At 35.3% G+C, this 16,441-nt stretch overlaps 1 protein-coding gene across 6 annotated transcripts in view; it reads right to left on the reverse strand.

Moving 5' to 3' along the window:
• The window catches only part of PPP3CB (protein phosphatase 3 catalytic subunit beta), a 52,228-nt gene that overhangs the window by 12,093 nt on the left and 23,694 nt on the right, over positions 1-16,441 (reverse strand). For 4 of the 6 annotated variants that reach the window (XR_008577837.1, XM_054831328.1, XM_054831325.1 and 1 more), the window contains exons 6-12: positions 13,564-13,703; positions 13,389-13,466; positions 13,197-13,291; positions 11,478-11,603; positions 9,397-9,474; positions 4,793-4,877; positions 3,788-3,885 (exon numbers count right to left, since the gene is read on the reverse strand). Coding sequence is in view for 5 of the 6 variants with exons in the window: in XM_054831328.1 (XP_054687303.1) it covers positions 3,788-3,885; positions 4,793-4,877; positions 9,397-9,474; positions 11,478-11,603; positions 13,197-13,291; positions 13,389-13,466; positions 13,564-13,703 (700 nt within the window). In the remaining variant the exon portion in view is untranslated. The remainder of the gene's footprint in view (positions 1-3,787; positions 3,886-4,792; positions 4,878-9,396; positions 9,475-11,477; positions 11,604-13,196; positions 13,292-13,388; positions 13,467-13,563; positions 13,704-16,441) is intronic. The other 2 variants (XM_054831329.1, XM_054831327.1) reach the window with 1 other exon arrangement.

Consider the following 16,441-nt stretch of genomic DNA (forward strand, 5'->3'; position numbering starts at 1 on the left):
GAAAAAGATAATTTTCAACTTTACATAAAAGAACAAACTGACTGGAAAATACAAGCACTTAAAAAACCCCACACTGTAAAGACTCAATTTGGAAAATAATTTTGTTGGATTCTCTTTTGCAGGTACATCTAAATTAAAACCATATTCTTGGTAAACCCTGATAAACCTCAAGTAAGTACTGTATTGTACTAATGTAACAGGTAATCCTGAAGTCTTTGCTCAGAAAATTCTCGACTTGAGAGCAAATTTTAAGCGACAGGGTTCAAGGAAATCAGTGGCATTTCCATCCTCAGTTCCAGCTCTCCCCCTGCTTTACTTAGGGGACAGATCTGGTACAAAATCCTTGCCAACTTTCAATATAAACCCAAAAACTATCTTACTGCCCCTCTGACTAATAGCAAGGGCCGCAATGAAAGAGAAGATGTATTTGGCTAGTTCAACTGATTTCCGTGGAAGTACTTAAAATTTTTAATTTAGGCTTGTGTTTAGTATGTTTCTGAGTACGGCTTTAGGTGTTTGGGTTTTTTTTTTTAAACAGATGGTGACTCAATTTGGAAAACAATTGTGTTGGATTCAGTTCACAGAATAAGTCACCAGGAAATGCTACTTTAAAGAAGAGTACTTAATATGGTCTTTAATATTTCAGTTACTATAATGCAAGCAACGTAAATAACAACAAAAAAAAAATCTACATAAAAAAAATTTAGAAACATATCAGGCCATGATCTCCCAAAGCCTATTTGTATCCTAGTACATTAAAAGCTATCTAAAAATAACCTATGCTTTGTTTTTCAAAGATATATCCATATATTTCTGGGGGACAAAAAAAAAAAATCATGTATTGACTACTTCCATAGGATGTAGTTTTGCACTTTTTTCCAAGATTATCTTTTTTAACTTTTTTATCTTGTTTAACCCTTTCACTACAGTTAGAATTTGTATTTTACCCTCAGGCTGCTCTGTTTCGCAGTCAGAATTTGTTCGAGCATCGCCCCTAAAGCTGTTATATTAGACTAATACATTTGGTGCCCCAATCTGCATTATGTCAATGCCAACAGGCTTCTCTCCTCTGAGAATGGCAGTACCTCAGCAAAGACAGCAGGTGTGGCTGAACTAATTCCTGCAACAGTAGTGGTATTTGCTAAGATCTAGTACAGAATATGTTACTGACATTAAGAATTATAATAGGCATATGTGCAAAATTTGCATATGCATTGCCTTAATGGTGACTTATATATATATGTCTATATATATGTACACTTGCCCTGATAAAAAAAAAAATCAGAAATGTAGATATACACTCCAATTTCTTATGGCTTTCAAAGCTTCCTATAGATTTAATAGCACAACTAGACCTTTTCTCAATGCGCCATTGAAAAATGAGCACTCCTAAGACTGAAATCTGGAAAACCCGGGGCATATTGGTAAATTTTGAGAATTTTCAAGCAAACAAAAGATTTAAAAATCCCCTACAATTAACAGTATGTTCTTTTATTTTCTCAAATCTAGACTAGTTTAAATTATTGATAGTATATTGATCAACATAGTATAAATACTTCAAAAAGTAATTAAATATTTGTAGTTAGAAATCCTACTATACTATCGGTGATAGTACTTTTGCCAAGAATATGAATTCACTGATACTATGATGATTTAGAAAACTGTCAATTAGTGAAGTTTTATTTTATTTTGGTTTACTTCTAGCTTTGCAGTTGAGCACAGTAATTTGAAAACTTCTACTTTTTAAAGACTGAAACAATAAAATTCTTATCAGTAAGAAGTTCCTGCAATTTAAGGAGAACTAACAGTTGGCATGAGTTACTTTGAACAAGCAACATGACTAAACACGAGGTATATTAATATAGCGCAGCAAGGAATATTGCCATCAAAAGTTCTAGTCAAGAAAAAACACACACCCACAAAAATCCAAAATGCATTCTGCATACTTTCCGAATGTCCCACATTTTCAGCAATGGTAGAAGTTGTAAGTTTTATGTTAAAAAAATTTTCTAGTCAGTTTGATCCTCTCTAATATTTGTAACGCAACATCGATAAAAATCTGTTAAATGAGTGAGAGGAATGCAGACTCATTTTTTTTTAAGCATTATAAAGTATCTTATTAAACAATGAAAATTAAAACTAGAACATATGCTTTTGGAATAGTTGGATGGATTAGGAAACATACACCATTTCTTGTTATAGACATTCACAAAACAATCACATACATATACTGGACATATAAACTTGCTTGTAGACATTATATGTCCACTGAAAAATGACTTAAAATGTGACATTCATGTTTCAAAGCTATTAAAAAACAGCTTTGATAGTTTCATAGAAAATGTAGTGAAAGGCTTTAAAAAAAACACCCTACATAGAAAATTTAAAAAATTTTAAAAATTCAAATAAACAGCCTAAATCACAAAATGAGAAAAACAGCTACTCTTGGAAAAGAGATTGTGCAAAAAGTGGTATTCACATATCATAGTCTTTGAATAGTTATAAAATTCAGTGGTCCCATACAACAGTTTTATACTTTCTATTAAAGCCTGAAGATGGCCAATAAAAAGTCTTTGAATAATTTATGTTAAGAGTGCAGCTGATATGAAGTCCATTTTCAGACTGGTATAGTTTAGTTATCCACCACTGTGAACAGAAACCTGGACTTCATTCTTTTAATGCATTTGGTATAATCTCATAGCATTCACCCTAAGCCTAGTTAATCATTTACGGGCCTCGTGAAAAATACAATCCAATGATTGAACAAACTAAAAAAAGAAGAAAAACCTTTTACAAAATATTCAATGAGCCAGATTACAGGTATATTTTGTATAGAGTTCTTTTTATTTTCATGCAAAAAATATATGCACACTTAATAACACCCTTTTATTTTGATTTATTTACAAGTTTTAAATTCAATCCCTTTATTCTCAACTGATTTTATAACAATTACTGAATATTTTTTCAAGTACATTATTGTTCAAAATGCACAGACAATGTGCAGCAGCAAATGCAGCAAACCTCAAAAACAAGGTGCTACAACATTGCTTCTACATCAAGAGACAGACAAGTGTCTGGGATAGTGGTTTAATTTTAACACTTATACAGACATACATCTATACCTAGAGAGAGACAGACAGATCTAAGAAAGCAGCTACATCTGCAGAGGAAGGAAACAGCATGTTACAAGGACAATTCAGGGAGGTCAATTATACATAGAACATTTGACAAACAACATAGAGAACAAACTTTGGCATTAATTACCAGGGTACAAAACGTAGCACATTTCAATCTATCAGTGGAGTGTAATATGGAACTCTGCAGCCTGTAGCTGTTTGTTAATATTACTATCAACAAGTATTTGACATTGTCAATGAAAACACTAACACATCTATAATAAAACCATTTTTATGGAAAGCAGACAAGTAATGATGAAGAATTACATTGCCATTTTTGTATCTGTAATGATCAAATGCCTCAACACCAGATCCAGAAGGTCACCTCACTCCAGGCATCTGCGCCACCTGAAAAATTGTAAACTAAAGAAACTCGAAGTCTGAAAAAAGTGGCCTGACACCGCTGAACTCATTTGCTTTTAGTTTTATACCCTGGTTAAGTATCCATTTCACATTGCCTGATTAACACATAACACTATGCTTGTATCAGCCGCTAAGACAAGAACTGAAAAGCATAAGAAATTCCCTGCATGCATTATGCGTGGTGTTAGCAAAAGAGTGAGATGTGCCCCAGTCCATCTGAGGCACAGCAAGTTGCATAACATCATTACCACTTTGCAGGGTCTGTCGTCCTCCAGCCAACACTCCACTAGGTAACATTCCAGTGGGAGTCAAACCCTTGAGTGTCAGCACACTTTCACTCTCCTCCCTGGTGTGAGAAAAAAAACCCAACAACAAAACCTTCAACATCCGCTCATGATAACCTGTATTGAAGTAAAGTAAGGGATGGGGAGAGGGAGACCCTATTTTTGCAGTACTTTATGCATGTCAAGACGGAATATAAATTCAAATTCAAACAACTAGAAAGGGGAAAATATTTCTATTCCATACCAGTCTTTCCTCTGCCCAGGAGTTATAAACACTGATTACTTCTGAACCAAATTCTGAGCAATTATTCACATGCAGGCTCATTAGCTTTGAAATTAGCACAGAATGCCTCATGAGGTACTGAATATATCTCAGTGCCATAAAACAATCCACAGTTTTGTTCAAAGTGTCTACGCTTCAGGAAATACCAACTTTTAAAAATTATCCCTATTTGAACAATTATGGTCTGTGGAAAACTATACATTTTGGGTAAATGTGATTATGAAATCTCTAGATCTGGACAGGTACAAGAAAATGGCATTTTTTAAAAGCTGAAAACAAATCAAAAAACCCCCTAAACAAAAAAACCCCAAGGACCCTAGTCCTCGAACTTTCTGGTGTGCCAGAAATTTTCCGAGCTATTCCTGACCTCCTCCATTACACCCTTGATTTCAATCTCCCTATTTTGGTATTGTCTTTCCAACACTTGTAATTAATGGCTGGACAAATAACTTGTGAACTAAAGGTCATGTTCTCTAATTTCTTGAAACATGTCTTGAAAATAACTTAAAAATATTCTTTAGCCAAAAATACCAACATCAGTGGGGTGCATCAATATGCCAAACAAGATTCTGATGCACAATGATGTCCCTGAAAAATGTTTGGCATCCCCTATCCTGGAACAGAGGTATCTTTTCCTAAGATACATAATAAGAGAGGGTTTAGGAATGCAGAAGTCATGCGAGTACCTGAGAACAGAGAAGACTCTTGCCATCTTGCCAATTGCACGAATTTTGTTTCTGATTATTTCTTTCCGTGCGGCAGCTGTACCTACTTTCAATGGAATAAGAGAGAGTCTCAAGCTCATGAGTATTTACAGGGGCACCATTTCAAAGCGCATTGAATTCAACACAACTGTTTCAGTTCAGTACTCTTCACAGGAGGCCAGTACCCAAGGGCAAAAAGTTATAAAATTATGTCTTCAGAATGCCATCAAAACCATCATCACCTCTGTGTCCACAAAACACACACAAAAAAGTTTAGAATGTTCACAGTGATTTCTTAAACTTAGCAAGCACCTAAATTTACTGCAACTACAGTGTAGTAACTATCGTAACTCATTTGCCTAAATTTTACACTTAAAATTCCTCACTGACATCTATGTATATCAAGATGTAGGCATGCAGCCCAACACAGAAGCCAGAGAGATATTAAAGCCACAAAAAATAAAGATTTGTTGCTAATTCTTACACAGCTGTCCCAGAGAAAACAGTAATTTGTTTGCTTTTTTCTGTGTCAACTCCCCAAAACACACACCCACAAAAAACCCCACAAAATAAAATGCCAAAGAATTGCAGTTTACCTCCCTTACCACCTAAGCCTAAGTTCTCTATCATCTTAGGTTTGCATCATTTGCAGAAATTACAAATACCAAAGATCTGGAGTAAATACTGCATATTCCACAGAGCAGAGATATAGCAGGAGGCAAGCAATTGGGAAGGAGAGCCACCTTTGCCTGCCTTGACATTATAAAAACAGAAGCTCCTTTTTCCAACACTTGGTGTTCCTGGTTTGTTTCAGCATATAGAAGTAAAAGTCATCCTTCCCCTCATCCTCCTTTCCTTTTACTTACTACTCAATTCCACTAAAACAGTACAGGCAGATGAGGAGGTATCAAAACTAAAATCCTTACTTCTCCTCAGCCATCGAGGAAGAAGAGTATTAATCACACCAAGGTAAGAGTAACTCAGTCATACTTTGAATTTAACCCCAGGGAACCTAAAGTGAACAAACTCAGACAGCTCTGTTAGGTATTCCAGATCTTTCATATATCATTGCTATTCAGCCTTGGGAGAAAGGTACTCATTAAAGTTGCCAAACTAATTTGCAAGAATGTAGAAGAGAGGATCACAGGAGTGGGCAGAAGAAAGCTGCATATCCACAAATTTGTCTACTTGCACTCAAAAAAGGCAGCTGTGGAAGAAGCCTTTTTTCATCTTTGCTTACTAGGGTTTAGTTTCCATGAGAGCACATACACTCTGGCACAACAGAGTCACCCTTTTGTGACCACAGCTGCAAGAACGCAAGGCCTTCTGTTGCACAAGAGTGGGTAGACCTCCCACCCTGAACACCAAACCAAATAAAATACAAAAGATAAGGCATAGAGGGGCAAACAACAACAACAAAATCACACAAGGAGGTAAATATACAGTAGCTACAAAGAAAAAAGGGAGCAAGAGACAACCCCTCTATGAACACAATGGAGTATCTCAGGGTACGACAAGTATCTGCCAATTCATTTAAATGAAATGAAAAAGCCAGGATTTACCAAGTAAAGTTTTTTTAGACAAAGGAACAACTTTAATGAACTGCAGACACTAAATAAAAACAAAACAACAAAACCCCCAGAAAGCTCAGGAAAAACTTTCAACAGGATAGGTTGAAACATTCAATTTTTAGTGAAAATAATTTATTTAAAATTTTAACTTTAAATTTTTAAAGTTCTAGAAGTTTTTACTTTCTCTCTTTGAACACTATTAAATAACAGCTTGAGGATCTGGAATGAGAAGGGGACTCTCAGAGTTTTTGAAAAGGCTAGGGCTAAACGAGGGACCGTCAATATTTCCCTACAAATCCCTCAATTTTCCCCCTACCTACACCTGTTTGAGGGCTACACTGCTGCAGAGCTGGAACATGCAGGCTGAAAAGATTTCAGGCAGTGCCCATATCTCAACTCTGGAAGGTCCCTGGTGCCTTAAAAGGAGAAAGACTGAGTTTGGATAGTTTTGGTGTTTGTTTGGTGAGTTGCTATTTTGTTTGCTGGTTAACATTTTTTGGGTTTGTTTTTTTTCATTGCCCCAGCCCTCCAGAAGCAACGCAGCCAAGACAAAAGGCCAAACACATTACTCCAGGCTGCAGCACTGCACTAATGTGGCCACTGAATCCTGATTAGTTCAGAGAAGAGACAGTAAGGTGGCATCTGCTCGCAGAAGAATGTCTTGATTACACCCTAAATTAGAGGGGATATGACAAAGAACTCTCCTATTCTCTGTTCCCAATGACTGCACAAGAAACAAATTCTGAAGAACTCATACTGTTATGTTCCAAAGAATTCACATGACTTTTAGAAACATCTCTATAATCTAAGGCATTCCCAAGTATTTGAAATATTCTTTGGAAGTGACAAAATTATACAGAAAACAAATTGATTATTAGGGTAAGTAATGGTCAGAAGAATTTTTCTGCAATTATCTACCCTGGAATTTCCAAAAAAACACCAGGTGGTAGACCATGAATTTAAGTTATTGGCTCCTTTTTACATTTTGTATCCAGCCATCTTCAAAACTGCACATACAATGAAAAAGTATCTTTTTGACATCTCAGTTGAAGGGAACTAGAAGTACTATACAAACCAGGTTTTGGAACACTGTATAAACACATTCCATGCACAATCTTAAAAACAGCTCATGATAAAATTATTAATGAGCAAGACAGACAACTGAACGCTCCCTACACATGCAGGACCAAAGATAAAATTTTAGAAATAGGTAAAGAATGAAATTCTACAAAAAAAGGAATGGAAGAAAGGAGGAAAAAAATTCATGCACAGAAAGACAGATGTCTTGGAATATGACTTCTGATAACACAATACACAAGCCTTTACAAACATCCCAATAAAATGGGCAATAGTAAAATGCTACATATGTTTCTCAATAGAAAGGTATTTTCTGCATTAATATTCATACTGCCAGGTTTGATGAAGTCATATTTCAAAACATTCCTACTCTGTCTGGTCTGTACCTTTTTTATTGCCATATATGAGTCGCTCTTCAGATGGAGAGTCCAGAAAAAAAGGAAGTGAACGATGGAGAAAAAGGTGAGTGAGACAAATAAAATAAAGATATTTAACTTGGCAGTGGTAATAAAGAAGAAATGGAGAAGAAATGTGAAAAAATAAAATGGAAAATTGCAACACTTAAAAATGCATTCGTCGAACAAGAAGTGGAATTCTTGAGTGTATTTTAAAATTTGACGATAAACAAGTGAAAGCTTGAAAGTCAACAGTTTAAAAAAAATCCATTCACATAGAAAGATAAAGCATAGACAGTACCTAGGTGGCATTAAGAGATGCATCAAGCAAAGAAATTGTTAAAGGAGACAGAAGAATAAAATAATTCAAATTAGGAAACTGCAACTATTGTACTAAAGACAGGACATATGCAATAACTGATGACTGCACTTATGCTGGACAACCTAAATCCCAGCATCTCAGAATACCACCAAACTCTACCCTGCAAATGCTTGGTGTAATTGCTTTATGCTCACTCTAGTAGGATTACTTGAATGGAAAACAAAAATTAACTGTTTGCAGGATCACATTTGAGACTATTTCCAAGTTTTCACACTTCTGGCAACAATCTAAATGGCAGCAAAGTTCAACTGGCTCACAACCAATGCGTTCCAGTCTAAAGCACACAGCTGCTTAGCACAACACTATTCTGCCACCGAATTCAAACATAGTAGTTATCAAACATTAAGAATGGGGTCGTGTCTCTAATATCTTTATAAATATCTTTAGTGTTCCTCAAAGGCTGCTGAAACTTTCCTTCCCTCTCCCCTATCAAACAATCCACCAAATCAGTTCTGTTATTATATAAAATGAAGCAAGTCTGAGAAACTTTTAGGTGTGAAATTAAGTACTACTGTAAAAAACCCAACAAAACAAAGTGTGATATGCTAGGTCTTCATGTTAATGTTGCTTCTTAATCATCGTGCTACAGACATCTCCTTAACAACCTACTGTATCATAGTTTACAAGATAGAAAGATGTTATAATTAATTACAGAAATACATATGATACAATGTACATATAAAAGTTCTCCTAACTGTTATGCTTTAAACTCAAACAGAAAGACTTAAACTTGTATTTCATACTTTCCGTATAGTACTTTGCCTTAAGAAATGTTATATCTGACTTTCACCTACATCAACTCTTTATTGAAGAGCAGTCATTAAGAAATTTAAGATCTTATAATAAATTTATTCTAAATTTTAGTAAAGTTTAGTACGTTTCAAATTTCAAGTGCCAAGAAATTCTGCTAATTTTCCATGAAAAGTTTCAGTTTTAAATTGAAATCAGATATGAGCATCTGCAAAGGACACCATTACTGCTTCCTGATCACAAACTCAAAAATGCAATTCCCTTCTCTGCAACCCCAAAGTGTCATTATCTAAAGAAAAATTTCAAGGTAATTTTTTTCGAATTCCGGGTAACATTACACCAGTCTATGTTAATTACCATTTCACAGTTATTACCGTTAAAAAGATTTATATATCTTAAAGTAAACCCTACCGTCAAATTGATCTTCTCCCTCTGTCATCAGTTCATCATCAGAGCAAATGCTCAAAACATTCACCAACATTTCTGTTACTGTACAGGAAAAAAAAAATCTTAATTAATTCCCCGTAGAATTTTAAATAATTCCATGCACACAAGATGTAACTAGTCACCAGCAGCTATAGTGAACGAACTTCCCACATCATAGCCATTGCTCAGTAATCTGCTTTCAAAAATACGTTTTCTTGATGTGCACTGTCACAGAATTAAAAAAGCTCAGAAAAATAAGCAGCTAAAAATTATACCACCTAACGATCAAAGAACACAGCAGAGCTTTATCTCCTATCTTACAAGGAGTTCTTTTAGATAAGAATTCTCTTCTTGTATATTAGTATTTTCACATTATGGTAAGTACTTGAACTAGTTTTTATGCAAAATTTACTTAAATATTAAAACATTTTGACTGCTCAAATTTAGGTTTAAAACAAGAAAGATATTCCATTCCTGGTACCTGCAGGCATGCAGCAGAAGCACTGAAGCAGAAAAATATTATGAGATATACATATATGGTGCGAACTACATGTCTTTTCAAACTCCCCTTAAAAACACTGACATACTGGATACACAAACTTGTTTCAAAAGGCTTGTATTTTCTTTCTCCAGGAATCTCCCTATTCTGCCGCTCAATCTTTCCCACGTATGTCTTCTCCTCCCCTTCGAGTGTTCAGAAAACTATTCCAGAAGCTCAGTTAGATGGTTAAAAACCTTCTAAATTGTTGTCTGCATTTACTCATGACTAATTCATACAATCCCTGTTATCTGCTATAGTATTCTTCTCCATTCTTGGGAAAGAGTAACTCTAATGAAAAAAAAAACCAGCAACAAACCCTGAACAAATTATTCTGATTTTGATACGTTCATTGCAGACCAGACAATATTGACACTGTATCCTTCATCAAAACTGGAAGCATGTATTTGTCCAAAGGCAAGACAAACTACAAGGGTCACAATTCCAGCAGTCTTAAGCATACAGAGGGTCAATGAGCAACTTAATGGTACTTGGTGTCTCATTGCCAGCATCATAACAAAAGCAAAATAAACAGTACTAACATTTTCAACAACAAAGGGTTATCTACTGCACCATCAGGTAAGAGAGACAGAAGCAAAAAATCTCCTTTCAAATGTGAGGTCCCTCCATTTAAAAATAAAATTGTTGAGTGGTTAACCACAGTGAACAGCATCCAAATTATTTGCTTTTAACTGCTCACTAAAGACAATATAAACAAATATAGAATCCTAGGTTTATATGGCGGTAAATATATTGTCTCCAGAATACTTTTCAAAGAAATTAAAGTTTTCTGTCATGGAAGGATTTTAAACAGACTCAAACAGCCTCTAACCTCATTGCTTTTTAACTGAAGACTACTTGGAGCCCCAGTATCCTAGATTCAGTTATCAACTTGGGGCGGGGGGGGAGAAAAAGAAAAAAAGAAAGAAGGATCTGTGCTAAATTATCTTTGTTACAAGAAAAATCGTAACTGAAAAAGTTACTTTTAGTATAGGTCAATCTGTTATAACTATATAGAAAAATTAAAATTTTACGTGAACATCTCAATATAGTTTATACCTATACAAGATTAATAATGTATGTAACCTAGCATTTTGCAGAATATTAACAATTTTCGTATTGACTTCAAATGCAGTTCAAAGAAACTACTTAACAATGTAAGTATATACCCTCAATGGAAATTATAATGTCTGTTAACACCTCTGCTTTATTGGTTTTAACTATCTTGACTGAAAAAGGTGAAGAAAACAACCAAAACCTGTAGAACAAGTTGTATTTCATTCCATCCTTTCTCAGAAATGGCAATTTCAGATGCCAAAACCCCCCCTCCAAATCAGTTTAATAACTTTATCAGGTAGACTTCTTGGATGCTTCATTACGAAGAAGGTTTGGTAAAGACAAATACAGATACCCATTTTCACAAAAATTATGCAATTAATCCTTCATTGGTAAAAAAAAAAAAAAATCTTCCCAACATCAGTCTGGAAGAACTGGGAAAGAAATTCATTGATGTGTAACTTTTGCCTACCTTTTTCTCCAACAAATGGCAAAGACCATGTAAAAACATCCATAAAATTTGGTAGCCAGTAAGGATGAGGAGAACAATTGAACTGACGAATATTCATCACATTGTTTTCGTATTTTAATACAGCAGCTAAAATAAAATTCAGACATTTTGAAAAGAATGTTTAAGACTTGTGAGTACCACAAATGTAAAGTCATAGATTTGTTACAGTTCTATTTTATACTATAGACAAAATAATCCCAGAGATACCCCCTTCTATTTCTTCACAGTATTTACAGGACAGCTTTCTAATGTAGGACTTCGGAATTTTTTTTTGCACAGGTTGCAGTTTAAGGTACTGTTACACGACAGTATAGTTCTGTGCTATCCTATTATAGGCCTGTAATGAACAAAAATTTTTAAAAGGTCCTGAAAAGGTGTAATTTCAGCAACTTTAACAAAATCCTAACTCAGAACAGCAGTATATCCATATTCAGGTTTTATTCTTCATATGTGTCTCCCTACATTGTAAGCCTGGAGTAAAACGATAGACATATAGAAGATCAGGGAGAAGGGGAAGCACAGAGAAACAAAACAGAAAAACAGAAGCATTCCAAAGCTAAATAAGCGTTGAGTGCATTTTTCCATACTTAAGCTTGTATTACACTGGGAATAGCTGATGTGAAAAAGGGTTCTTAAAATGCAATATCCACACAGATGGTGAAAAAAATGTAAAAAGCCAGTTTAAGCTATTTTTATTTCTCCTTTACTTTACAATCAGTGCAAGTAACAACAGCCATCTTTTCCTCTACACAGTTAATCACCCTACATAAGTGATATGGGTTGGGGGGGATGGTTCTTTGGAGGTGGGTGGGAGAAAATGTAATGTGTTTAATAGCAAAGAGGTCTTAGTTTCAAAGGAACACTATTTGAACATTTGGACATCATTCATTCGTCACATAATCAAAATGCCATACTCTAATGTCATACTTGAATTTCAGCAGGCTTTATTTTTAATTATTTCTGTTGCTGAACTTTGTTCTCATCTATGAATAATATTAACTCACAGTTAAGCTCTTCTCTGTAATTCTGACTTGTAAATCTGTCTCCACACTATTAATCATGCTTCTCCTGTGCAACTTAATTTTTGTCCATCCTCTGCTTAAGATAAATTCCTGTATCACCCTGCACCATTACAAAACACACGCTTTCCATGTCTCATTTTCTCCCCAGTGACCACCACCTATTTATAAGCACAGTGGGTTTTGGTTTTTGTCACCACAATTCACATTCTTGGAGTTCATCCGCATGTAATTTCTTCTGTCCAGAATCAGACTCTCAGATGCCGTGACAGACGGCACAAACCACCTTATGCATAGGCTGCTGATCAGTGCTTCCTCCCTTCCTTACTTAGGTCACAAACTAAAGACAACCAGAGGAGTGAAAACTCACTGCACAGGAAAGCCTTCCCTGACTGGAAAATACTAGGCAATACATTCATAAGTACTAAATGGCAACAATTTTTACAAAGGAAACATCTGCCCACACTTGTGCTTCAATGTACACTTATAGGAGATAGTCATTTATGTCATGTGCTCTTCCTCACAATGCAACTTTTATTAATGGATTTTTTTTGTCCTTTAATTTCTTACCTGGCAAAAAACTGTTGATAGTAGATGACTTATCTAGTAAGACATTTTTATTTTAGTATTACATGCAGTTATTATAATAACAAGTTCTTACCTTTATTATTGTAGACATCCAGGTAATTAGGTGCTGAAAAAATTGTTATTAATGATGGAAACCCTGTAGTTTGACTTTTCCTGTACATTCTATAACTGCAAAACCAAACAGATTATTTTACATCTTACAGCAATAAGCGATTATTTTTTATTTTACACCATGAATAATTTCTTAAAGGACGCAAGTACTTACCCTGCATCTTGTGCTTCATGTGCTCTAATGATTGACAATAAATTATTATTTTGCAAAAATTCACAAACTGCTGGATAGCTGTGAAATGAAAACGACTATGAGTAAAAGAAATTCTCTTATAATATGCAGCAAGTGTCAGCATTAAAATATCAAATAGATCATAGCATGCTCTCACCTATAAAAGTATGAGCATCCTCTGACTGTATTGTGACTGAAATGCTCTTGTGAATTTTCACTTCCAAAATCTTCTGAAGGATCTGACCACAATAAGTCACACATTGGTCCAAATGCTGGAGGCTCTTTGAATCTATCTAACTGTTTGAGAAAAGGCAACAGCACAAAGACTCTCTGAATATTAAATCAGTAAGTTTTACACATTTGTTAAACTACATATCCATCAATACCAAGCGTTTTTAGAATAAATCCCAACCATATCAAAGAGAAGTAGTTTCTGTATATTTTTTCCTCTCCTCCTCATGAAATAAGGCAGAGGCATGCCAAAAGAACCAAACCTGTTAAGAGCAATAAGATTTATTAGTTGTAAAAAGAAGGGAGATAAATTCCAGACTGATGGATATGTGTAATACAAGGTCAAGTTACAGACAAGGAACAAAATGGTACTTTTTCATGCACATGCCATATCTACCAATCTGGAGACACTACCAGGAATTAGCAGAGAGAAACAGTACAGAAAACAGGAATGAAAGAAGAAAAGCATGAATAATTAGCACTGACTAGAAGAGACTAAATATATCATCAAAAACCCCACCAACCCCCAACCAAAAAAACCCCTGAAACACCCATCTCCATAATGGATCAGTTAACAACGTAATGAAGAGGTGACTAGCTTAGCCATGTTAGACTTCTTTTGTACAGGCTTTATTTCTCAGCTACAGCCATTGTGAAATGGGCCATAAGCATTGTGGGAGATGTCTGTCTTTGTTTGCTTTCCTCTAGCTGCTTCTTTACAGATTTCCACTTGGAAACACCTGCTTTAGCAGCCTGCAACTTTCCTAGTAACCATAGTGAGAAGGGGCAGAGGTAAGGAGGACAGTGCATTTGTTAACGTAAAAGGAAAATACCCTGCTTAAGTAAGTAACAGTCAATCAATCTGATGTCCCAGAAATGAAATTAGATATCCCAGATTCAATGTAAAGTTTATTTGATCTTTATGTAGCTGGAGTTTGTTCACAAGATGATTTTATCCAAGAAATGTAGGAACAGTTCTTTGATGGACAGTGCATTTATCTCACTTTACCTCCCATACCAAAGAAGATGACTTTGATGGTACTAGAGAACACTTAACTCTTCATGACAGGTTCGAAGGGAGGTTTGGTGAGCACCTGGTGAATTTGAGTCTAACGGTCCATAGGAATCCATTCAAATATGGAACCAGCAGTAGTGCCAAGCTCTCTCATGCCCTGGAAAATCAGAGCTCCCGAGGCTGCCACCTGTAACATAAGTGGAGAGGTCCAGATCTTTACAAATTCCTGCCAGATAATGGCAAGGCAGGTATTAACTGAAGTTGTTGTTGGAATTTATTCAATATTAAAAATCCAGTGGTTTAACATTTCCCACACTGGATGATAAACCCAGTATGGAATATTTCTTCCAGATTGAAGAAGTCAGTCCATCAACTTCTGCAAGTACCTGAATTTCTGTAGATTAAACCATCAAGTTTCTAAACCTCCAGCAATCAATTTGGGTCCAGAAGCTAACAGAAGCATTCACACAAGGAAGATTCAACTGTTTGCCGATTGATGTTTCCTGCAATACAGAAGGCTGAAAGTCTAGAAAGCATTTCTAAGAACTTTTCTGGAGTTATTCTTCAAGGATTTTCCTTATGACTTTGGCCAAGTGGATAGAGACATTACAGATAAAAAGTTTTGGTTGCTGCAAGCAATGCACATCTCCCCCAGACTACTTTCTCATAGCATTGGAACAATAATGTAGCCATTTCTTGAAGTAAGGAGTTCAGTTTATAAAAAATAAATATACTTACATACACATCAAATTAGTGTCTCCTTCACTAGACAGTCTACCAACTGGCATGGTCCTCAAGACATCTCAAAATTTAAGGAAATGTCACTGCAAGCTACTCAACCCAGATTGCATACATCAAATCAAAATAATCAACTTAAGAGTTTCTCTACATCGGGACAGCAAGAAAGTCAACAAAGGACATGAGTCAATTCAAAATGCTTGTTACTGACTAACTATTTCTGAATATCTTGTGACTATGGCAAAACAGAATCTCAGTACAAATTAGCTTAACATATTTCTACATATGATTAAGGTAACTAAGAAAGATAATTTTATTCAAGAATAAGAATCACAAAACCTGGTGTTGAAACAGAAATAGGTAGTACATTTTTAATACATACCATAAGATATTTAAATCTAAATTGATTTCTAGGTATTATGCAGTCAGGGCTACTAAACTGAAGTGCATCATACCTCCACATGGATGTTCAAATTCAGGAGTAGCAAAACTTTGGAGGTAGATTAAGGTACAGCAAATTAAAGCTACTTTACTTTTGAAGCAAAAGACCTTCACAGAAGTTTCACATACTTGAAGATACAGACACCAGTTTTAATTAATGTGTCCTAATTTTCCTGAGAACTATCACATAGTAAAGCCCTAGAACAATATGAAGGCCAGTGAAGAGTGGCAGTCATCTTGTATATTACTAAAGAAAAGGAAATTTCAGCAGACCACAGAGAGGAAGCGAGGTATTTTAAAGACAGATTCCCAGTAGCACACCCATATATGTCAAGGCACTTTGCTGATCAAGCCTTAGTATCACCAAGAACTAAACAAAAGAATGACCATTTGTTGTAAATGAGGAAGAAAATTCTCTGTCTCCCTTCTTTAAATTAAGAGTCCCCATAATCTTATATGGACACTTCCCTTCTTATAAATCACTAGGCTTAAAATCACAATTCCTGGAATTTTGTTTCAGCAGAAGTCTTGGCAGTGTAAATGAAATCAACTAAACAGCATCTCTAAGTTGATGGAGGTGTCTGAAAGAGACACTCTTTACCAACACAAT

The sequence above is a fragment of the Grus americana genome, chromosome 7, assembly GCF_028858705.1.
Source record: "Grus americana isolate bGruAme1 chromosome 7, bGruAme1.mat, whole genome shotgun sequence".
Classification (NCBI taxonomy): domain Eukaryota; kingdom Metazoa; phylum Chordata; class Aves; order Gruiformes; family Gruidae; genus Grus; species Grus americana.